Genomic DNA, 24,394 nt, shown 5'->3' with positions numbered 1-24,394 from the left:
ATAAGACTGATCACTGATGTCTCATCTCATTAGGCCTAACAGTTTGATCTACTACACTTGTTTTGTCCAACTTGATGACTTGAAGACCTATGTATATGTTGCATAATTTACTCTGAACGTCTAAATTCTGGATACCTCACCTTGTGAGGCACCCATGCAATAAGTATTTGCTTCCTGGTCTATATTAACAACATAACCAGCTGCCTGAACTAGCAAATCATAATACAAAAAACATCCCAAGGTCTCATCTACACAGGGTTGAGGAAAGAGTAAATTAGGTAAGATTAAAGTAAGATATATTACACACAGATACTCTCACTTCAAATTAGATATACACAACTCATCTTTAAATATACCTTGACCTGATCAGCCAAGGTCAATGGAACTGCTTTATCTCCTCAACAAGGAAAAGGCTGGCTTTATAATCAGAGTTAAAAGATATCACCTAATAGTTGAGCAGAACATTGTCTACACAGATCAGAACAACTACTCATTTCATAAACAAATTATTAAAGAACTCCTCATTGCTTCTTCAAATCACAGTCTTTGCTGATTCAGTCATCAACCTATATCATGTCTAAGACTTCTACCAAAAGAACTTGCTATACATGGCACACCACATCATTAAGGATCTGAGAAAAAGAATAGGTGTGGGTTTCTCCACTAACAGTTCTTCCATCAGCAGAAGACAATGTACAGGACGGCTGGCTGCAAGAACATGAACTGTAAAAACAAGGGACTTGGAACCTCAACTTCCAAAAAAATGGTAAAATTGCATCTTCTGTTTTACAGATGCACATGTGAACAGATGGAGGGAAAAAAATTATGAACCGAAAGAGGAACCTGCTTTTAAATAAAGATGCCATGTTGCAGGTTTAAGTCAATTAAAGTACTAAAAAAGAATAACACCTAATCTTTTTAATTCTAAAACCTAGCATTCTAACAACTTTGGTATGCATTGAGTTTAGGATAAGACACATCATATACATCCCACATATGTGTTATATCATTTCTGTAAAACCAGTATAAAAATGTACACCACATGGAATGAAAGGATGAAATGCCATACAGAACACAGCATCTCAGAAAACTTTAGTGCCTTTTGCTCATCAGAAATGCACGTGCTCAGCCAGGGAAGCTAAAAACTTCAACACTGCCCATCTATAACATCAAATCAAGCCAGAATACATAAAAAGCTACCACAACGCCACAAACTGATTTTACCACGAACTCAGGCAAAACACTGGATAGCAGTTCCCATCATTATCACAAGGTAAAAAAGTTTGTAACCATGTAGAGATTTACTGGAGCTGGAGCATTCCCAGCACACAGCACCCTGCCAACCACTGAACAATCAATTTGGTGACCCAAATTCAGGAACAGCTGCTTTAGACTAAACATCTCTAAGTTCAACAACTCCTCTGCCTGTAGCAGAGCTTGACCACAATGAAATAACATCGTCACAGCTGAAGTAAAGCACAGTTGTATGAAAAAAATAAAATCATGAGACCAGAGCATCTGCAGAAGACATCAATTTCCACAACTTATGAATAAGGTGTTTGGTGTCTACACAGCTTCCAACTTTTATAAACTCCTTCAGCTTCGAAGTATGTACCACCACAGTGAAGTAACCCTTCTGCCAAAAGAGAGCACATTTCCATCAGCTCCACGGCAATGAGCAACAATGTGGCTCTGCAAAGGCTTGCAGCTACTGAACAGCAATGCTAGAGATGAAAAGCAGGTTCTGCATTGAAGACTCATCATGTCATAGGACAACTATTTGAAGAAAAAGCGTGTATTTTACCTTTTCTGGACCTCACACTTCCACATAGAGGGAATTAAATCACGAGACAGAGCTGACAAAGCAGGAACTTGAATAGAAGTCAAGATTTTATCAACAACTAGATTTGGTATGTAGTTGCCATACAGAGGCTCAAAGAAAATTGTTTAATACTCTGGTAACTCCAAAGGCGTAATCTATAGAGCTATTACCACAACATAAGAAACAACTCTTAAAAACTAATAAATACATACTTCACAACTCGTTCCATAGCAGAAAATTCAGTACACCATTATTTCAATATTCCAAAGTAACAGAAATTCACCCTGCTTCTTGCTGGAATAAAGCTTCCTAAAGAGAAGCTAAATATACTGAATATATTTTTAAAGATAGAACAAAAAAAATCATATTTCAGACATTTAAGTGTATAGCAATTTTTACCATTAAAGCAAGGATTCAACCACTCTGCTGTGTAAATAATCCAGTGATGCCTCAACAAATTAGCAGTGGCTTTCCCTGAGCACACTGCACGCTGAGAGTTTTTAAGTGGATATACATTATAAATAGGAAAGTAATTGAGTCCTCTGAGATGACTCAAAAAGCCTAATACTTCACATGAGCCAGAGATCACAGTATCATGGTTGTTTAAGAAAGTTTATAAAGTTCAAATATATTTGCATTCTTTCTGAGTTACACTGAAAGACATGAAACCCTTCAACCCTCGGAACAGGAATCACGGCGATCACTTCAGACACCAAGGTATCAAACAAAAATCTATTATCCTATAGATAATCATTGACTTCCAGAATCACTGGTTTTTCCAGTAATACTGTACCACAATGAAGAATGCTTGGCAATCTAACTATACTTTCTTGGGAAAAGAGGAAAATAGGAAATTTTGAAGGCAGGCATTTTTATTTAAGTACAGTTTTAGTCTCATATTCAGAACAATCAACTGCAGCCAGATTATATTTCAAGGAATTCTGTATAGAAACATGTTATTTTTTTCTGGAAAACAGTAAATTCTGAGCCCTGAATCACAGCCAGAAACAACAACTCTAATTTGGGTGTACACTGGGAGAAGTATGGAGGCAAAACAATGAGTTTGAACACACAAGGAAACACAAAGGCCAAGATTTGAAGGCAGAAGGCAGGAGGCAGTCCATGTGCTCTGTACTGCTTCCAACCAAGATCAAGCAGCTAGCTAGCTCTTACTGGAAATTAGTCAAAGAATAAAATGCTTACCTAAAAGGGTTTTCTTTTTCAACTGTCAACCAATAATATTAGTTTTTATTTCTTTGGCTACAACTTTTTACGTAAAAATCAAAATGAGAGCCTACCTTTCAACAAATAAAAAGCAAAGCATACTTGCAAAATTGGGCCAAAATAAACAGTTCCATTTATAGAGTGTAGATGATCATTTATGTTGCATTCACATTTGAAAGACAGACACAGACAAAATTACCTCAATTCCTCTTTCTGGAGCCACCAGCAGGAAATGTACTAGCAGTCACAGGAAACCAAGGAGAGCCACAGTTGGCCACACACAAAACTCAAATGCAAAATTTCTCACCTTCATAGTAACTGTGGTTATTTTATGGCCTCGCTCCAAGCTGGAACATCACCCTCAGATATATGTAGCAACTTAAATGCCTCAGCACCTCAGATTACACCTGCAGGTTTGGTAAAGTAAACCAGACAGTTCTACATCAAAAAGGCTAAGCATTTTGGTTTTCCAAAAAAAAAAAAAAAACCTCCAAACTTATATATATATAAAAACCCACAACAAACAAGAAGCCTTTAAGCCAGAGTTTAGAAGTTCAAGGCTCTTTACATCCAGTTATAAACTATATGTGACACACTGGAAGAGGCTGACACCTCATAACCAGAAGACACCACTTGCCAGGCTTCACAGAAGTTTTCGCAGGGTTCTGCCAAGAGTTGAGCAAACTTCTTCTCAACCCTGCAGTGTTCAAGCTACTTCAAATGATCAAGTGATTACTTTGCAAATACAATTAATTTCACTGCCTGCAGTCTTGAAGCTTCACAATAACCAAGCGAGTGGAAACATCCTCAAAGAGCATATTCAACTGGTGCTTCATTTTTATATATCCCAGTTTCTTTTTCTCTGCTACAAACAAAGTGCACACAACTCTGGACTACTCGATGGGAACAAAAAAGCATGTTATTTTCATGGAACATGCAGATTTACAGCAAGAGCTCAATGTGCTCATGGGTAGCATCCTGTAGGATCAGAGGCAGGTGCTGTTCCAGCAACAACACTGCCACCACACTGGCTGAGGCACTGAGCTCAATCATCCAAGGACAACACGATCCACGTTGCCAAAGGAATGTAACAGCAACAGAAATTCCTTGTAATGATTCCTCTGAAGCTGTGCTTATCCATTTAAGAAATGCCACCTGGAGAAAGAAAAACCACAACAAAACCAACCACCATGAGTTTAGCCAAAATGTTCTTCAATACAAAAGAATCATGGCAGGAAGAGTCAACAGAGAGAAGAAAAAATACATAATAAAAACACAAACTGGCACATCTCAGCACTGCATTAAAATAAATAAAACATGGTAAGCAGACACTCGTGTGCACCTTTATCCAAGTCCAACAGAACTTGGAATAAAGAAAAGTTTAGTGAGTCATGATCCAAACAAAAGCTCATCAAGGCTACCTATGCTTGGAAACTGCACAAACTGTACTGATACTTCACCACTTGATTAGAGTAAGACCCTGCCAAAGTTAATTTTTGTTGCTCTTGTCTCGGCATATATTATGCTGAACCTCCTCACCTTCAGAAGCATTAGAAAACAAATTTTCGTAATCAAACCACACTGAGCACTAACAATCTTAACTTGTTCAAGATTTTTGCCTAATGCCTTGGAAAAAAAACCTTTCTAGAAAAGGTTTTGCCATTAGTAGGTCAGGGCTGTGAGAACTGTAAGTGGAAATAGGTGAAGCATTCTGACCAAAACCCGGTTTGGTTTCAATTTTTTTTCCTTCGCAAAATCCTTTGAGAAAACAGGTCAAGAAGATCAGAGAAAGAACCCTTCCATCTACATCTAGAATCTATTGTTTCACTAAAAGCAAGAAGAGGCACTTAAAACTTTATTACTAACAAGAAGAAAAAACCCAAGCAAACAAAAGACTACTAAAGAAAAAACTGGATGGAGAAGTAAGTTTATCTAACTGCCTTCATTTATAAGGCTTACAATTGTGATAACAACGTTCTGCACAAAACCTGACATGTACTTTCCAAAAACCAACCAATTAAAAATCAAAACTTAATTATGATTTTTAAATATTCTCCCCCATTTTTCTCCAATACATTGAATTTGTACATAAATACTCTAAACACTGAATTTAAAAGTCCAAGCTGTCACACTGATGGCTTACAGAAGGCTGTTTTAACAGTATTACTCCATTTATCTCGGAAATTCCTTAGAAAAATTAACTGTAGTACCCCAAGATTCAGAAGGTAAAGCATGCCTATAGTACCTTCAAATCAACCTGGTTTCCACTACATTTTAACATGCAGTACCAGTCACTACATTCTCTCATGTCAGACACTACAACCGACTCTCCTCTAAACATCAAAAAATCCAAGTTCAAATCAGGCTGCACAAACAGTGACAGCGAAAAGCAACTTAGACTTAAGTGATACATGTTCCTTGCATAATACTCATTCAGTCTCTAACTTGGATAACAACCAGAACATTGGTAGCCATGGACTTGAAAATGAGAAGTGGATTCCCCTAAATTATCTGTGAGCATTCCTAATATGCTAGAGGCAATGGCAAAAAAATTAATGCCTCTTCAAGAATAGCAGAAAAGTTGAACAAATCAGACAAATTCAATACAGGGAAGAGTTTATTTTACTTATTTTCTCCTAGTGGAAAAAATCAGGAGAAAAATTTATATTATCCTACAGAAAAAATCCTTTTTTGTACAGGTCTCAAACCTGTACAGAAAATTGAAAAACAAGTCTGCTGGTATAGAAAATTCCCAAACTCAATGCAAGTCAAGACATCTGATAAAGTTACATGGCTGCTCTAGTAAATACTAGCCACAAAGAAACATTTCATACATGTTCATTAATAACTAGATTAGAATGTTTCTATTTATTCACTTTAGCTTCATTCCTGCCACTTTAGTGGTCTGGATGAAGGCACTCAATTGTTCTTTAACAAGAGCAACCAAGGCTTTCTCTTCAAGCCACAACAAAGGATGTCTCCATATATGCCAGAACATCCCCTTCAGTATGTCTGAGGTTGTTTTTTTGAGTTTGTTGCTAGCGTTATAAAATCATGAAAACTGATCCGCTTTAACTTCTCATATATATCTTACAATAATTAGAAAAGTAAAAAATATCTTCTAGGTTCTCAAGTCTAGCAAATTCTATTTGGAGGATGTTATATTGTATAGCCCTGGGTATATACTTAGGCAAGACAAATCTTTAAGATGCATTGTTTTTCTTGAGGAAAGACATTCTAAAAAATCTTTTCCATTGGGTGGGGAGAACAGAAAATGGAGATATTTCAGCAGAAAATATATCCTTTTGTAACTTCAGTGCTGTTATTTTTACACAGGCAGCGTACTTGAGGGAAGTAAAAGCAGTAATTAATGTTTGCTCACTCTGCCCTCACAGTACTTACAAAGAAAAAAAATATCATTTGCATCTGACTATTTTGCGAAAGTTAAGACCAAGTTCATCAGTTTCACCTTCCGATTTGCCTTTCCCCTGACAGCTCGTGCTTCAGACTCAGCATCCTCTTTGGTGAAGTCCAAGGAATCAGGTGGGTGTTTAGTCCTCTATCTGTATCCTGAGCTGCAGCAGCTCCAACTCTGCTCATTTCCCTTCTGCACTGCAGCACCCCCACCACAGTCCCTCATCACCCTGACAGGATACTGCTCACTGTCCCACCCACATGGGTCTGCATCCATGTGCAGAACTTGGCCAGGCTTTCAGCACATCGGTTCTCCACAGCATGCTATTCCTAAGATACCTGGAGTCATGGTCACTGAAGTATTCCTGTTCAGACTGGCAAAAGTAAGAATATTAAAGGCTGTCTAAAAACACAAAAAAGCAAGATGGAGCAAAATAAGAGCAATAATTTTGCTCCTGTACTCAGATTTTCTTGAGGGACTTTAGACTCTATTTTCTTCCCACTGGCAGGAGTTAGAAGAGTGGCTCAACAAAGTATTTCTCCTCCATTCACTGCCAAGAAAACCATTCTCCCCTGTAATAAAGCACTGCTTTTGGGTACACCACATGACTTAATTAGTATGCTTAATTAAAAACTTCCCAGCTGGATCCACTGATCTGCACATCAATTTTAGTCCAAATCTAGAAACTTAGCCCACTTACATATGTTTCTACCACCATCTCTAAAAAGGTATCAAGACAGCATCCAAGAAGTTCTGTTCAAAAGGCGTATTTAAGACATTGGTAGGATATGAAACTTTAAACTCTCACTGCTTTCTTTATTGAAACCAAAGGTGCATTGCTGCATTCTTTAAACCAGATCCATTTTCAAGCTTGCTGTTCCACTTACTCTTTTCCCTCAAAAAAACATTCTTGTATTTGTAAAACAGATTTGTACAGAACGGAAACTCACAAAAAAATACCCTTCCTGTGAGTGTAACATCAGCTAAACTCTGGCATTGCAAACATTAAAATCAATGTTATCCAGAGAACTCCACTCCAGAGTTCAGGTTTCCTGCAGTTTCAACAGATTCTGAGTCTTTACAACAAACATAAAGGACCAAGAAAGTGACATATGACCATTGAAGCCAGAGGAGACTTTAAACACAAAGACAAGTTACTAGTATTTTACAAATATGGAAGGGGAAGAATCAGTACTTTTCTCCATTTCCTCCTCATGAGAAAGGTACTTCAATGATAAGAACTGCATTAACTTAAAATTTCAGTTAGCTCATCAACTGCCTCATACTCTAATGCAGCCTAAACTCACAACCAAGTTCAGGGAAGAGAAAGAATTGAAGCATTTCATTTTATTGTTATTATTTACTTTGAAGCTTGATTTTCAGAAAACTCCATCTGAATGGTTCCTATAACGCAAAACGACCACTTGCCTAGGCTCTACCTTACTTCTTGCCTTGCTGTCTTTTCTGATGTCAGGTTACTTTGTTGACTTCTTGTTGCTGTCACAGCACTAAAGCTGAAGAATGTCAGCAGAAGCATCCCAGTCTCTCACAGCTATCAACAGGGAAGGGGAACAAGTTTTCCAAAATACACAAGTTGTAAACTCTTCCATCATTCAGATAATGACAGCTGCAGATAAAAAAAGAACTGTACGCCCCGGCAGTCTAAGCCCTCTAAGAGATGGGACTATTTTGTGCATGTTGAAGTCAGATCAAACACTGAAGTACAGCCTCAAGCCAAGCACTGCCTGGGAACGAAGTATGACCGTCTCCAGCAAGAGCCTCTCCTACAGTCAACCTTCCAATCCTTCCATCAGCCACAGATTTCCAATGGAAAAATTGAAGGCATTTAGGACTACTACTGTACCTTAGGAGGACTTTGGCATAAGGTTAGTGAGTTATCATTTCTTCTCTTTTATTTGAGCAGAATAAAAGGCAAAAACACTAATTTGACATCTATCAACTTTCCACATTCAAAATCACATGGAATATGGAAGAAAGGACTCAACAGACTCTTACAATTCAGTTATATTTACAGTTCAGGATTCCAACCTTTCACAGTAACTTCAAATGTACAAAATAACACTACAGCTTTGCAAGGCACAGAAAAAGCATTTGTTTAGTTCTAGTTAGTCTCTGCATCAAAAGAGAAACCATGTACTGGTACAGACAATCATTTCTGCTCTTAAGCATCTTTATGGTTTCTCATGTGACAGTTCTAGACTTAACAGTTTCACACATCCACCTTACTTACCAGAAAGCCACATATAAGTCAATTAAAATCCCTAAAAATTTAGATAATAAAGTGACAAAAGGCAACACTTTAAGATCCTCTTCAAATCTTTGAATTTTGAATGAATGAAATGAAAATAATATAACAACTATCTACACTCCACAAATGTACAAGACCAAGAATGTGTTTTCTTTTTTGGTTCGTGTGCTATGCAACATCTGGTTTCTACACGCAATCTTCAAACACTTATCCCTTTAGTAAATTAAAACTAAAGCAACTGCTGTGAATAGACAGTAGCTACATATTAATGGATGAATATTCTTCTGGCACTGGCATTACAATACACTCTAAGTTGTTTGGAGCAGATAGACCCCCCTAACATGAGCTTGGTACCTATGCAGCCCGTGCAGTTTGGTCCTGATCTCTGCCTGAAGCTCTGAGCAGTTCTTGACTTGTGCTAAATTCATTTGTGTTGAAGCAAGAACCACAGGATGAAAAACTGAAGGAAAGTATTGCCTTTCTCAGGACCCACACGAAGCAAGATCTAGAAATTGCTCACAGAATGTCTGTGGTTCTCAACTGCAGTACAGGACTGCCACAGAGCAAGCTTTCATTTCAATAAAACTTGTACAAAAAAATGAAATTCAGAGCAGATTTAAACCTCCAATTAAAAATATTCTCTGACTGCTTTTCCAAATACAGTACATTTACCTAAAATCCAACACTAAGGAAGCTCTATGAGTCTAGATATTAGAAAGTTTGATGTTTGGTTTTATTGTTTGGGGTTTTTTTTTGGTGGTGGTGGTTTTTTGGTTTGGTTTCTTTCCTTCTTGTTTTTTGAGGGGTTTTTTTTGTTTGTTTGTTTGGGTTGGTGTGGGTGTTTTTTTGGTGGGTTTTTTTTAGTTTTCTTGGGTTTTGGGTTTTGTTTGTTTGTTTGTTTGTTTTTGCAATGGTGAAACACTGGAACAGAAAGGTGGTGGATTCCCCATTTCTAGAAACTTCCAAAGTCAGATTGGACAGGACTCTGAGCAACCTGATGTGGCTGAAGTTGCCCCTGCTCATTGCAGGGGGACTGGACTAGGTGACCTCTCTAAGACAATCTACCTTGCTTTGAAGTGTTCAAGTTGTGGCCCGTTTCACAAATCCTTATCTCCACATCCACTAACTGCCAGCAAGCTGCCAGTAACACAAGGCTACCTCATCCCAAGGGGAGAAGCAAGAAGATCAGTGTGCTGTAACTGAAATTCATCCCAAGACCATGCAGAAATAACTGGAATGACATAAAGTAATATCATAAGGGACTACAGGCTGTCTTAATTAAAACCTCTCCCAACTTCTATATATAAACCACCTGGCAAGCATCTTCATTTTTCAAACAGGCACTACTGGGAATCTGACAGCCTTCCTAATCTGTTCCAGTGCTCCTGTTCTTAAGAGTTGACCCAACTAGCTTAATAAGTGTTTGCTACAGTTTAAGCTCACAAATAGTTTCAACTCCAGGATGGAAGACAACAGCTCTGTCATTTCTTTCCAGCTATCTTTTATGTATTGAAAGAACATTATTAAAAGAAATCTCCCTTCCGCCTCCTCTAAAAAAAAATCATCCAAAATGTTTTCAGTTTTTCCTAAAGCACTTCTTTTAGACCTCTGACCATTTTCCTTTACCTGTAACTATTCTTCTCCCAGTACAATACCAAAACAAGGCGCTGTACTTTAGCTCCCTAGCATGCCAAGAAGTCGGAAGGCTAAGTCCATGAATATTACATGACACTGCCATCAATACATCCCATAAAAGATTTGCTGGTTCTCCAGTTTTGGTTGCCTCATGGCCACTGTGCAAGTATCTGACTCCAGATTCTTCTCTGCAGATCTCCTGCAGAGAAGAATCTGTCCCAGTTACCCCCAAACCTGTTATCAGCACAGTCAAACCTTACTGAAAAATAACAGATGACATCAGCCCCTCCTACATTTCATCGTACTCTAGGCTACCACTTGCATAAGATAATTTTGAACACGTGCTCCTTAATCTTAGGAGCGCCTCTGATAGTGCAATCCACAAGTCTAGAAATTCTACTTATATCAGTTACAAAAAAAACCCATTACTACTACACTAAACAAAACAGCAGAGGTCCTGATTCTGCACATCCTTCTGGTTTGACACGAATCCTGACTTCAAAGAACATTTATTTTATAATGACTGCAGACCCCTTCTTAGACAAACGGAAGTCATCTTTTCTGCCATGATACATAAAATAGTTAACACTGTGAAAGTGAGCATATACAATATAAACATGTCATTTGTAAGAACAGACACACTGGGTCAGATCAAGGCATTGCCTAATCCACTCTCCTGTCTTTGACAGCTGCCGTAAGGAAACACCTAAAAGAATAACATCCAAGCCATTAACAGGAGGCATGAATATAGACATTTGCCTTGAATTATGTATATATAATACCATCTATTTTAAGCACATTCAGTAATTTTACCTAACAATAAATTACACAGTTCTCCAGCACTGCATGTTGTTGCCCATATCCAACATCAGTTTAAGGGAACTAAGAGTTCTCAGCTGTGTAAAGCCAAAGAAATGAAAATGATGCAGCAATAAAATTACTGGAGGAAAAAAAATTAACAGTATTCCATAAAAGTAGACATCTGAAGGTTTTAGTGAATGATGTGTTTTTAAACAAGCACTTTCATGCCACATAGCTGACTCCATTTATCAGCACAATCCATGGTTGATCTCCTTTTAAGAGGTTTCATTTATATGGTCGACATATCCTTTTCTTCAAAGACCAGCCATGGGATGGGTCACTTTGTAAGAATCTGAAGAGCACCATATTTTTTAAAAGGGCATTTTCAAACAGCTTCTGGAGGTTTACAGCTATTTATGCTAGTAGTACAAAAGAGTATTTTTTTCTTAAATCTATGCCAAGTTGAAGCAAAAGTGATTCATAACTGCACCAGCCTACTTTTCTGTGTCCTACAGAAGAAAATACACTCTTGAACCTTATAGGAACACCAACTCCCAAGTCAGACTGCCCAGCTTCCAATAATGTCACATAGTTTCACTCCATTTTTCACATTTGAAGAGTTACACTCTATAAAGTCTACCCCTAGACATCTGAAGAGGTACATTTAACAAGGGAGAACATTCCAGATATAATTTACAAATCTGGTAGAATGCTAGAATTATTGCACTAGCTCATTGTATCTTCATTTTAAAATGGGGGAAAAGTACTTTGAGCTAGTTGTATATTTAATGTTTAATGACTTAGTTTCCACCTAAGCACAAAAACTACTATCATATATGGCAAAGCTGTTTCCACACACAGAATAACTCCAAGTTAGGGTTGAAGAAGTTGTAGAAAACAAATCTGTTCAAATAACCACTATTTGACTCACTGGAGGTTTCCTAAGTATGAGATGGTTTCATACTAACACAGACAAAACAAGAAATCAAAGTTAAACAGCAGAAGAGATGTCCAGAGAAATTCAATGGATTTACACGAACAAACTCCAGGAGTTCAGGAACATCTGCTCTCTTCAGTGTCAGACGAAAGCTAATTATTCCTCTTCAACCAGATAAATTCCCTACCCCTTTATTAATCACTTTTCCTGACAAAATCCTGGACATTACCTGAATTTTCAGAAATACTTGCCTTTATTCTCTACTATACTTAGGAATCACAGAGCTTTCAAATACAGTCATAAAACCTTGCATCTAGTCTCAAAGCAAAACTGTAATAGCCTATGTACAGAAGTCTTTGAGAAAGCTGTCCCACCCATCAACTTGCTGTTCTCCTCACTTCACAAACACCCTGCATCGGTTCTACAATTTAACGGGCTATGGATATGTTTTCCATACACTTCCTCCTCATATTTCCCAGAAAAATATTTTCCACACCAGACAGAGAAGCCACCCTTAGCAGCCTTGGCTTTGGGGATTTCCCCCCACTATCATATCTTTAGTCTGAAGGGTGTGAGGTGCCCTGTAAAGGACTAGGTGAGGGCTGCTCACCCCTGCAGCAAACCCCAGTGCACCACAGCTTTGGAACCTCACTGGGAGCACAGCAGTGCACAGGAACACTGCGGGAGGAGAAAGCACCACAGCACAGAAGATTGCACAGGAAGTGTGAGTAACCAGAGCAAGCAAGTTAAAACCTACACCTTACCAGTCAGCCCACATACTCAGACAAGAGTACCATGAGCACCTCTGCATGTAAAGATAAACTTTTGCAATCAGACATGTAGAGCAGTCTGTAGATGCTTTAGACCAGAAGCCTTCACACATGGCCTAGGTTTAGATTCCAGATCTCAGAACCCTAGATTATCTCCTCCCCTCCGTATCATATTTCTGACCATGCATATGTGTGTGCCTCTCTACACTCAAATACAAGCAAAAAGTAATAGAGCAAAAGGAGCTGCTAGAGACAATTTAACATTATTTTTCTGTTAGAATCTACCAATTTTGAAATAGTCTGACAGGAACTCCTTCATAATTTCACTTGCTCTTCACTTAAAAGAAAAAAGGACAAAATAAACAAAAAATCGCACCCCACAATGCCTGAATAAACTAAAAAACCTAAAAGGCATATGCAGATACTATATGTTTTAAACTAACTCCAGAAAAAAATTACAGTTTGCAATTATGCCACAACGTAAGAATAAAAATTAAGCTTTCACCACATATTTTGAAATGCAGGCAAGTCATTGTTTCAGTAAATATTTCTGAAATATACTTACTAAAAGTTAAGGATACAGCATAAACATTTCTGCACTACTTCCTTTTAGAGTTGGGCCACTGTAACAAATATTTACAGTCAATCATGAATTGCTCAAATATTACCATTGAAAAAAATAACCCAGGTTATTAGAGAAAAAAAATCAATCCACAAGCTATTGCTTAAAGCCAAGGCATTGACACCAAACAGAAAATGCTGCTTGTTGCCTCATGAATATCTCTACCTGTCTCCAAAATCCCACAGGCATTTCAAATGTGCCACCTGGGAAAACAGCCACCGTTCTTTTGCTGTCAGAGATCCCATGGCACTTGTCATGCCTGAACCTTGTCAGCTTTCATGGACACTGAAAGCCAGCTACTCTAGCTGAAGGGATGCTTCAGTCCGCTGAAGTCCAATCTATCACATACCAGAAGAGACTTGCAGATCTGACATCATTCATTCCCCTAAGATCTTCCATTAAGGCCAATACATTTCTGCAACATGCTCTGATTGCTCGAGGGGCATCCAGCCATTCCTGCTGGTGAGCCTCACCGGCACACGTGAGGAGTCCATGGAACCCAGCTGCCATCCCCGTGTCACTCAAACGAGAACCTCTAACAATCCCAAACCAACCCATGCCCACTGCACTCATCAAGGAAGAGCAAGTTTAAAGTTCACCTCAATCTAAAACTGAGTCATTTTTCTTTGGGAGTTGCAATTAAAGCTTTCCCTGCCCTCTCACTGACCAATACCATCTGAAGTTTGGATCCACAATTTCTGGAATAGTAAAGTTCTCCCACTCCAGGCAAACCTTATGCTTTTGTCTCTATTACACTCAACAGATGTTCCACTAGAAAACCCAGACAAACAGAAAGGAGCCAACTAGCTTTCCATGGGCCTCTAAAACATTTCCCCAGCTCTCAGATCAGCTCTGCAATCCATTGTGGTTACTAAAACATATTGGTAAATCTATTCCAAAGTCTCTAAAACTGGAACTTGATCAGGAAGGTTCTATTCTTTGAGGAACAAAGAAAAAAACATTAACTTGCAACTGCTATGGCGTATGACTACACATACCCATGGCTCCCAAGGCAGTGCACACAATCACAAGATGGCAAGAGTGGAATGCACAACAGATCCATTCTTCTCAAGGACAACACCATTTTTCGCTTCTTTAGGTTTCAATAGAGCAATTGTATATATAAAGAAAATGAAACATTCCATCTACTCACCTGCAGAGAGACGGCCCTGCCAGAAAGCTTTCATTCTCTAAGTAAGGCACAAAACATTTTTTCTGATGCTGATACTGAGCCCCACAAATTGAGGAAATGCATTTATGGCTATGGGCTTCATTCATGGGGATACAGATCTGCGCCAAATGATTCACGTTTACTTGGCCAACAACCAAATATTCAGTTTATTCAGGCTGATGAATTTATGACCCTTTTCTCCCTCTAGGAAACCCACTCACACAGGTCAATTCATTGTGCTACTTTTTTTAAATAGATGCTCAAAACAACCAAGCAGATGAGATGGGGTACAAATAGCATTGTGTGCGCTATGTAAATGTTTACAGGAGGGTGTGAATCAAAAAAAACCAGATTGGCACTATCAACTGTGACTAAATGATTTCCTCTTTCCACACAGCAATAAAAATCAAATTCTTCTCTGCAGCAACAGTCACAGTTTATCTTTCTGCAAAACATATTCTTGGCCTGTCTGAAAATTAAACAATTGCCTGCATTCCTGGCAAAAGAGATTACTATCAACTACAGGGTTTGTATCTGACAAGAATTATATTTCTACTAAAAAAGTCAAAAGAGATGATGTGGCTGTAAGAAGTCTGCCTTGGTTGGAAAAATTCAGCTGCTGTTTCCCTCCTGGTTATAATTTCAGAGCCAACAGCCAACTTTTCTCCTTCTAAGTGCTCTAACCCAAAAGACTGGCAATTTTTGCAGCTGCACTCCTTTTATCCTCATGCACATACAACAGCACAGTGCAGGACCAGTATTTCTAAGTCCTATATACCCTCCACAGCATTGCTTATCCAGTGGCATCAATGAGTTATCCTCCCTTTTCCTTTTGATCAGCAGGTCTCTTATTATGATCATCTACTAACATGTTTCTCCAACGCAGTCCAGCTGCCTGAAAAGACACGTCAAGCGATGTAACTATATCACTACACATTTTTGTCATATATCAAGTTTAAGTGACATTTTCCAGACACAAAAATATTTTCACCAATGCTACACTGGTCATTATACTCTTCAAAGAAAGAGACACTCAGCCCTATTCAGACATATGACAAAGCTATAGAGCTGTATTTTCCTGAGTTGTGTGTTCTCCCTTCTGTGCAAGCTGAAGTGAATTTCCTGTGGCAGGCACCAAGGCCCACTGCAGAGCACTGATATTTCAGGTAGCCTGACACTGGATCACCTACACAGAAACCCTGGAGATCATCTAGAAATTAATCAACATAGAAGATAACTGGCAGCCCACTGTCACTGTGCAGGAAGCACTGGCACTGAGGCGAAGCCAGAAGACACACAGTCCCTGCTACAGAGACACACCAAAGCTCCTGGCAAGGACTAGAGCTGTCCCTTCCGAAGGAGCTGTTGCTGTACGGCTTTTGTTTAAAAAAAAAAAAAAAAAGACCAGAGTTCTTGACATTGACAAGCTATCTTACCACCTTCCTTTCTTCCATTATAAGACAGACTAGATGAGAACACAAATTGCCTTAAATGCTTAGATCTACTTCCTGTCTGCAAGAGATAAAAGTACAGAGTGAACTGCTTTGCTTTATTTCCTTTTCTGAACAACAGACAAGTCATCTGTGGCAAGAGCACCTAATGAAAAGATTTTTTGATAGCACTGAACATACAAGAAAAATCACTATCCACTTTTTTTAGAGGCACAGCAGTATGACTTCTGGGCATCCACATTTTTGACAGTTCTCAGAGAGTGATACAGGACTGCTTTCAGAAAGGTCTCCAACATGGATTTCTATTGAAATACCATTATCTCACCTCTCCTACTGCCCTGACAAAAGATCACACAGCAACACCTATAGGATACAGGATTGAGTCAAACATGCACCATTTTCATGGAAAACACCTAAATAATGCCCCTCTCTCCATGGTATAGCAGGCTATTACCTACAAAGGCAGGAAGGATTCCGAAGAGGTAGTGAAAGCAAATCACTGTTATCTAAATCCAGTTTGCAGAAGCTTCAGGTGGAGATTCATTTTAGGCTTCTGTTTAATGAGATACAGCAGCACTAAGCGGGAACAGTTGTCTGAGCATGACTATGATGTTGTGGCCATTTCTCACAGGCCTGCATGTGGCTACCACATCTCACACCTATCTCACCTCAAGATCAGACTGCCACAGAGCGCTCAGGGGGTTACATTTTAAATCAATTCAAAAAATATCGAGTGGCATAGACCATGAGGCCTCCGAACTTCCACCTCCCCCAATGGCAGCATGCAGCACCTTTGAAACAATCTCTATGGGGACGAGAAGTGACAAGGGCGTTTCTGGTTTTGCATCTGAAGAAAGCGGGTGTGACCTGTACAGCACACTAAGGGTTTTGAGCTTCTATGGCTGAAAGAGTATCTTTTCTTGTCACACTGTAAATGCTGTAATTGCCATTTGTTTTCAACATACATAAATAGAAGACCATCTATTCATGCATTTCTTTCTGAAAGGAGTTCTGAAATGACAATTTTTTGAATTTCGCATGAACTTAGGTATCCCTGTGAGGCATTCAAACTTCCAATAATCTCCTTTTTCTAGTTGCTTAACTTTAAGTTTTGTTTGTCTTTCAAGGCTGCTCATTAAATTCAGAAAGCAGCCAAGTAACTCCACCAGCCATACTGCTGCTGCAGGAGACAGCCACTTTAGCACTTCCCACACTAGTTATGGGTGACTAAAAGTCCTCAGAGTAAAGTTAATATTTAATTTTTTTTTTAACAAAATCAAAAGGGAGAGAACTCCAGAAAAATATTCAAGTTTTAAGTTGTCTACAGAAATTTCTGGAAATCCAGAGCTAACAGACTTTTCAATCTAAAATCGGACTCAGTCATTTAAAACAAAAATACTCCAATAGCTTGAACCAAGAGGCTTCAAGTGTTCTCCAAGCAACTGGCACAGTTTAGTTACTATGTTCAAATAACCAAGGAGTTTAGTATTAATTCATTTCAGAAAATGCTACAGCTGATTGCAGCACAAAGCTTTAACTGCAGGCTTTTTGCACACAGATACCCTGTAGACTGTCAGAATCTTCTTCACCCATCCATCCAGTCCAAGAGACAGCACGGGGTGAGGGAACAGCAACAGCCAGCATCCCACAGATTCATATCATTGTGAAGATCTGTGATGAGTAAACTGAACTGCAATATTGGAAAATTCCTTTATATTTTATCTAAAACAGCTCTTAAAGATAGAATACAAGAAAATTAAAGAACTCTCTTGGGGCAATAGAGGAAAACTCTTCAGGCTGAGGGGCAGACTTCAGCTTTTCTCATCTTCCTGCCACTGCTTGTGATACCTACAAGGCCCTATCAAGTTAACAGATGAAGTGATGCAACAACTTTCAGAGGCAGGATGCACACAGGCAAGGGACACACTCCATAAGCCACAGCTGTGCAAACAGGTGAACAAGACAGTTCCAATATTGCTAGGAAATACAGAAGGTGAATCAAGAGGTAATACAAGAGGGGATCACCCCCAAGAAGCAGTGCAGGGAAGAGGAAATGTGCAGAACAGAAATGGAATGCTCAACTAGTTAATGGTATGAATAAAGAGGAAAGAGTCTGTCAGCATCAGAATTAGGTACAGCAGACAGTTCTATTCCTTTTCAGACTGCAAGGCACAACTTTGGGGCACTGTAACATGAAACACTTTCCACTCAAGCACACACGTTCATTAGCTGACCCCCTCAGTGCATTTTTTCCAGTCTAGGAATGAGGAAAGCTGCTCACCCAGCAGCAATCAGAAAGCTGGACAGGGCTAGGATGAGCGACGGCCAGACACATAACGCTCAGCAGGCTTCTGGAAGGGAGTGATTTCCCTCTCTCCAGCAAGGAAAGCAGGATGGGCGGCTTTCAGTTTCAGAAACCAATTACGCAGAAACTGCTATCAAAGCAATAGAGAGGGCCCTACCCTAAGTGTGTTGAGAAACACCAGGTGGTTTTATCTCAATCGTTTCGCCAGTTTCAACAGCCCCACTCATTCCCTCTCGCTGAAGGCACCCAGGGTGCCTTTTCCAAGGCTCTTCTCACACACCTACCTGGACACCACACAGCATTAAACTGAACTGGACACTTCTGCTACCTAAAAAGCAGCCACTTCTATGGAGCGGCTTGTGGAATAGCCACCAAGAGAGCAACAAACTTGCAGACTTTATTCCTTCATGAACCACTTTTAAAGAGCCACCATGATCTGTGTGAACAATAACAGCTACATAGGCTTACCAAGCTATTGTGCTTTCAGGAGATTTTACAACACAGAAAAAACCCAGTGAATCTAAGAAGAAAAGAAAAACTTCAACAAACCCCAAGTTTGGCACCACTGTAACATTCTTCCACAGAGTCCAAAATGAATTATTACAAGATTGTCCTTTAGATTTTGCAACCAAGAGTATGTGGTCAACATCAGAATTAGTTAAAGCAAATAAAATTGCCTTCCTCACCCTCCAAGTTGATAAATCCTGCATAACCAATTACAGACCCATGACACTCACACATGGAGCAAAAAACTCTTCACGGCAAGTGTTAGCCAAGACATTATTTACTGCAGACCATCAAGACAATTGGCCACAGTTACACTAAGTACTGCTGTCTGCGAGGACTCCGTGTTACTTGAAACACTTATTTCCCAGCAGCTCAGAGAAAAAAAAATCAATTCTACAGTCATTAGATGAAAATTCTCAACCTGCAAACTTTGAGACTTCTATTTTTAAACTAATATGTTTGGTCATGTGTTGCATGACTACCCTTCATATTTCAGGATTATTTTTGTCCCATTTGAAAAACAAGGTACATCCCTAAGCAGTGCAAGGCCACCTAGTTAGCGGAGCGGCCTAACCAGGTGAAGAACTAAAGAAAACTTCCAGCTCCTATCTCTTCTCATACTATAATGAGAAGGTTGATAGTATCAGCAAGTGGAAAACTGGAAGCTTAGCTCTCTCCTTTTGAGGGACAGGCTTAACACAAGGAGTGTTAAGTGATCTTTTTTTTTTTGTTGTTCAGGGAAAGCTTACAAACTCAGCAACACAGACCCACACAAAGAATACCCTAGCTGAGAACTATTTCAATGTAGAAATCCATGTGCTTGAGTGATTTCACAACCACCAAAACATACATAGAGAAATAAAAACAGTCAGATTTCAGAAGATAGATGTACGGCTTGAAAGAGACCCATGAAGGCCACAGGGTTCCTACTGTTGCAGAGATGCTAAAACCCTTGTAACATCCCTGAGAGAGCAGCGAGAGCAGCATGCATGAGAAGTCATCTTTGGCAACAGCCAAAGGAGAAGCAGCTGCTGGTAATCTCCCATCCTTCCATTCAAGGCTTGATTCAGTTACCAACTTGAGAACAAAGTATCATAAATTCAATCTAATAAATTGCACAGCAAAGAGATGAAAAATCCTTGCTCACTCTTTCCTCCCCATATACCTTGAGAAGAGGATCAATCACAGTACGGTTCTAGTTCTGCTCCTCCCAGGAAACACAAGGAACAATGAACGGCCCTCCAGTATTTTATTAACCCTTTTCTCATCTCTTAGATCTGTCCTTCCTAGGTAACTGTTGCAGCGCTCAGCCAGGAGAAATAAGAGGTATCACGGCAAGAGTGACTTCATCATTTGATTTCACCCCTCCTTACAAATGAGAGCTAAAAAGCTCACATCAAACAAGTCAGGTTTTGCTTCCAAAAGACCCACACTGAGACAGAGGCACTAAAGATGTCCCAGACACTCAGAAGACACCAATCCATCAATTTTTCACCTTCCTCACAAGGCCTCTTTTGTCTTAGCTTTCACTCAAACAGGCTGAGAATGTAACTAAGTATCAGCCTATAAATACATATCAAAATGAAAGAGCCGACCTAACTCTGTTCACCACACTGGCAATACACAGCTTGCTACAACATGTGCTAAGATGTTACCAAAACTCTGCTAACCAGAAAAATAAAACCCTTTTTGACACCTTGGAATTTTTCTGACTTGAACAGAAAAGAAAAAAAAAAAAAAAAAAAGAAAAAAAAAAAAAAAGTTAACTTCCCAGGCTGTCTTACACGGCTGGATTAACTGAAAATAGAAACTGCACTTCCCACAGAATCCTTGAATGTGGTTCTCTTGCTTTGTTCTGACATTTTTTTCCAGACAGCAGAAGGACCAGGAGCACATGACTAGAGCGACTGGGGGGGTTATCACAAGTGCATGCGCTTTATGTTACGGCCTTTGTTTCTCCCTCAGTGTTATACACTTGGGATTGAATCATATTTGCAAACTTGTTAGTCTGCATCAGTTAGCACCCTCTTCACAGGCAAGCATCTGTCTAGTCTTTGACCTCAAATAAACGGGAAAGGAGCATCGATGACCTTTCAAGAATCAAGCTGTAGAGCCTGAATCAGGGAAATTTAGTTGGTGAGTATGACAGGTTGAGGTCTCGCTTGGTTTAGACAGCCACCTGCAGAAATACTGATCAACAAGACCTGCTTTCCGTTCCACAGGCACGTAAAGTAAGCCAGTAAATTAAAATGGAGTCACCCAGTTCTCCTCCATACAGATCAATAATCCTTGATAAATACGAATGCTGGACCTGATCAAACCTACGCTGTCGTGCTGCTAAGATGGGTTAACTGCACCCATGGTTTTTGGTGCTGCTGGCACACTGATCATGCAGATACAAGGTGGACTACAGCCCCTGAGCCAAATGCTCTCTTCAAGGCTTCAACCACAGCGGAAGACATTTCGGTGCAAAAAAGAAACCAAGATTTCTCATCTGTCAAAAAAGCTGCAAATCTCCCAGTGCCTTGGCATGATACACACAAGCCCCTTCGATGGATGCAGGCATGCACCCACAGAGCCATGTCAGGTGTGGCTTTACACGAATATCAAATAGATCAATCGAATGGGAATGCATATGAGCATTCCTGGTCCCATAAAGATGTCATCCTGCATTTCCGTAAGAAAAAAAGAATATATTTCTAAAAACTACACTGTTCACATGAATCTGGAAGAACAATTCAGTTCTTAATGTGAACATATTCAAATTAGGAGTAAAGAAAATCCATATGATAAGCACATAGCTGATCTACAGCAACTCAGAACTGGGCCTTTTTGTATCACCACTGTACATCTGTTCAGGTTTAATTCATATTCCCATAAACCAGCTACCCCCAATGGGTAGAATACGAAGAATGGGCACACATTAAGCACGATTTCTAACATGTCTGTGCAGAATAAAGCACAGGCCTCATTCTTAAAAATATTCCTCTGATCAGAAAATTGGAAACGGAATGCCAAGCTTGACATGTGAGTCCGTGGAGTAGTTATTTCAAAATAAGCATTTTCTTATGCCTTCTGAGCATTTTACCAGAGCCTGGAGGATATTAGAGACACCTTTTGTAAGCTCCCCTCCCCCTCCTTTTTTTTTTTTTTTTTTTTTTAATATGGGCTGGACTAAAAGGTGCTCACACCCGATCTACGGGTGCATGGAAAAACCTTCCATGCTCTCTCCCCTTCACAGCCAGGAGTCCTTAAAAAAACCTCAAAAAAACACATAATGAACGTGAATGTCACGGTCATACCTGTGTGCCCGCAATTCGTTTCCTCCTTTCGGTGGGAGGAGGGGGGGAATGAAAAGGAAATACGGGCTACGGAGCTCCCAATCCGTTTCACAAAGAGGGGAAAATGGCTTTTTAATGAGCCAGAGGCCGCTGGCAGCGACCAGGAGCTAAGGACGAGGACAAACCCACCGGGATTTTCCGTCCAGCAGGCCCCGCACGGAGCGGCGGCGTGCGCCTATTCAAGGTTAATGGGGGGGGAAGGGGAGAGAAAGGAGCTGCCGAGGCCGGGGCTGGGGCCAGGCTCCCTTGGCCGCTCCCCGCCCGGGCGAAGGGCGGGGGCAGCCTCCCAGGCCCTCACCCCCCACCCGAGGGGGCCAGGATACTCACGGCTGACTTTCATGCTGCCGAAGGCCGAGGGCTGCTGCACCGGCTTGCAGCTCTCCGCGAAGGAGGTGGTCCTGGGCCGCCCGGACATGGTCTCTCCCGCTCTGCCCCAACGGCGATCACCTCTCTCCTCTTCCTGCCTTCGCCCTCCGCCTCGCCCCGGCGGGCCCGCCTGCCGCTCCCTCGCTCGCTCAGCTGCAGGAGACGGGTGGGACGCGCCACATGAAACGCCGGGACCCCCCCTTCCCCCCCCGGGGAAGCCCCCTCCCCTCTCGGTCTCTGTCGGCCGGCGGCTGCTTCTTCTTCTCTTGCCTCCTCCTGCTCCTCCTCACGCCGCCCGTTCCTCACACGACCATCCTTCCCGGCCGCGCCGGTGGGTCCGAGAGCCGCCTCCCCCCGGCGCCGCTCCCGAGCGAGGGGGGTTCGCTGGGCCTCGCTGCCCCCACCCCGGGCGCCAGTCACATGGGGCGGAGGCTCGCGGCCCGGCTCCTCCGATCCCGCCGCCGCCGAGTTTCTCTCCTTTTATTTGCTTTATCTCTTTGTTTTTTCTTTTCTTCTTTTTCTTCCTTCTCTTCCTTCTCCCCTCCCCGTTCCTCTCCTTCCCCCTCGCCTCTGAGGGAGGCGGCAGGCAACGGGACTATTTTTTTTCCCCGGCGGAGGGATCTCGGGGCACCGCCGAGCGGAGGCGATGCGGCTGCGAGTCGCAATAGGATCCGGTGGTGGCGGCGGGATCCGCGGCGCGCGGAGGGGGGTGAGGCGGCCGGGCGGCCTCGCTGCTCGCTGACGCTGCTGCTCAGTGCGGCGCTGAAGCGGCGGCGGCTCTGGCGCTGCGACCGCTCATTGCGCCCGCACGGGCAGCTGGCGGCGGCTCAGGCAGGGCACGCTGCACTGCGGGCGGCGACCGGCGGCGACGGCACGGGCCATGACGGCGGCGCCTTCCCTGCTCCTTCTCAGCCCGGCTTCAGGGCGCTGGCGGCGGTTGCTGCTTTTGCTGCTGCTTCCCCAAGCGCCCAAGGCACAGAGGACTCGTCCGCCCGGTTGAAGTCTCCCGCCAGGCCCCCCTCCCCGTTCCTGCCGATCAGTCCCTTTGTCCCCGCTGCTCCCTCCGCTGCGTGCCGGGCTCCCACCGCTGCGCTCTGTGCGTGCGCCAAAGTCGCGCAGCCGCCCGTGCCCGCCGCCGCCCCACGCTGCGGAGCAGCCGTAAGCGCCGTCTATGAATACCCGGCCGAAGAACCCGGCGCGCCCGCGAGCCCCCGGCCCGAGGCCGTTACGGAAACGCCCGAGCCTTCTCGGGGCCAATCCTGAGGCCGTTACAAGAATGCCTGTAACTGGCCGGAACCAATCACGGAACTACCGCGGGCGCGACCGATTCTCCCCGAAGTGAAGCGGAGACCCAATCGGAGCACGCCGCCGCCGCCCTAGCAGCGCGGGCGGGCGGCCAATGGGATGCAGCGCTCTCTTCCGGCCATCGCCGGGCCAACCCGAGTGGAGCCGAGGAGGGAGAGCCAATCACCGGGTGCGCTGCCTCCGTCACCCAGCCCTGGGACGTCTTCAAGCCGCAGCCCGAGGCGGAGGGCGGCCGTGGGCTGCGATTGGCTGGCGGCGATGAGGCTGCCTGCAGGGGACCAATCGCGAGGTGCGGGGCCACGGGCGCGCCCGCTCCCGGCGGGGCACGGCCGCTCACCTCTGTGGGGGCCGGGGAGGGCAGCGCGCATGCGCAGCGCGCCCGGGCACCGCCCCTCAGGCGCGGCCCCGCGGCCCGTCCCGCCAGGGGCGTGCTTGGGGCAGCACGAAAGAAGA

The 24,394-nt window shown here is 42.2% G+C and overlaps 1 protein-coding gene across 2 annotated transcripts in view; it reads right to left on the bottom strand.

The window, feature by feature from the left end:
* GSK3B (glycogen synthase kinase 3 beta) overlaps positions 1-22,730 on the bottom strand; it is a 143,919-nt gene extending 121,189 nt beyond the window's left edge. For both annotated transcript variants that reach the window (XM_063394059.1, XM_063394060.1), the window contains exon 1: positions 22,598-22,730. In XM_063394059.1, coding sequence (XP_063250129.1) covers positions 22,598-22,685 — 88 coding nt within the window. In that variant the 5' untranslated portion in view covers positions 22,686-22,730. The remainder of the gene's footprint in view (positions 1-22,597) is intronic.
* Between the last annotated feature and the right edge of the window lie 1,664 nt (positions 22,731-24,394).

Source organism: Prinia subflava, chromosome 3 (genome assembly GCF_021018805.1).
Source record: "Prinia subflava isolate CZ2003 ecotype Zambia chromosome 3, Cam_Psub_1.2, whole genome shotgun sequence".
Classification (NCBI taxonomy): domain Eukaryota; kingdom Metazoa; phylum Chordata; class Aves; order Passeriformes; family Cisticolidae; genus Prinia; species Prinia subflava.
The sequence above is the reverse complement of the archived record's forward strand: the minus strand, read 5'-3'. Positions and strand labels throughout refer to the sequence as shown.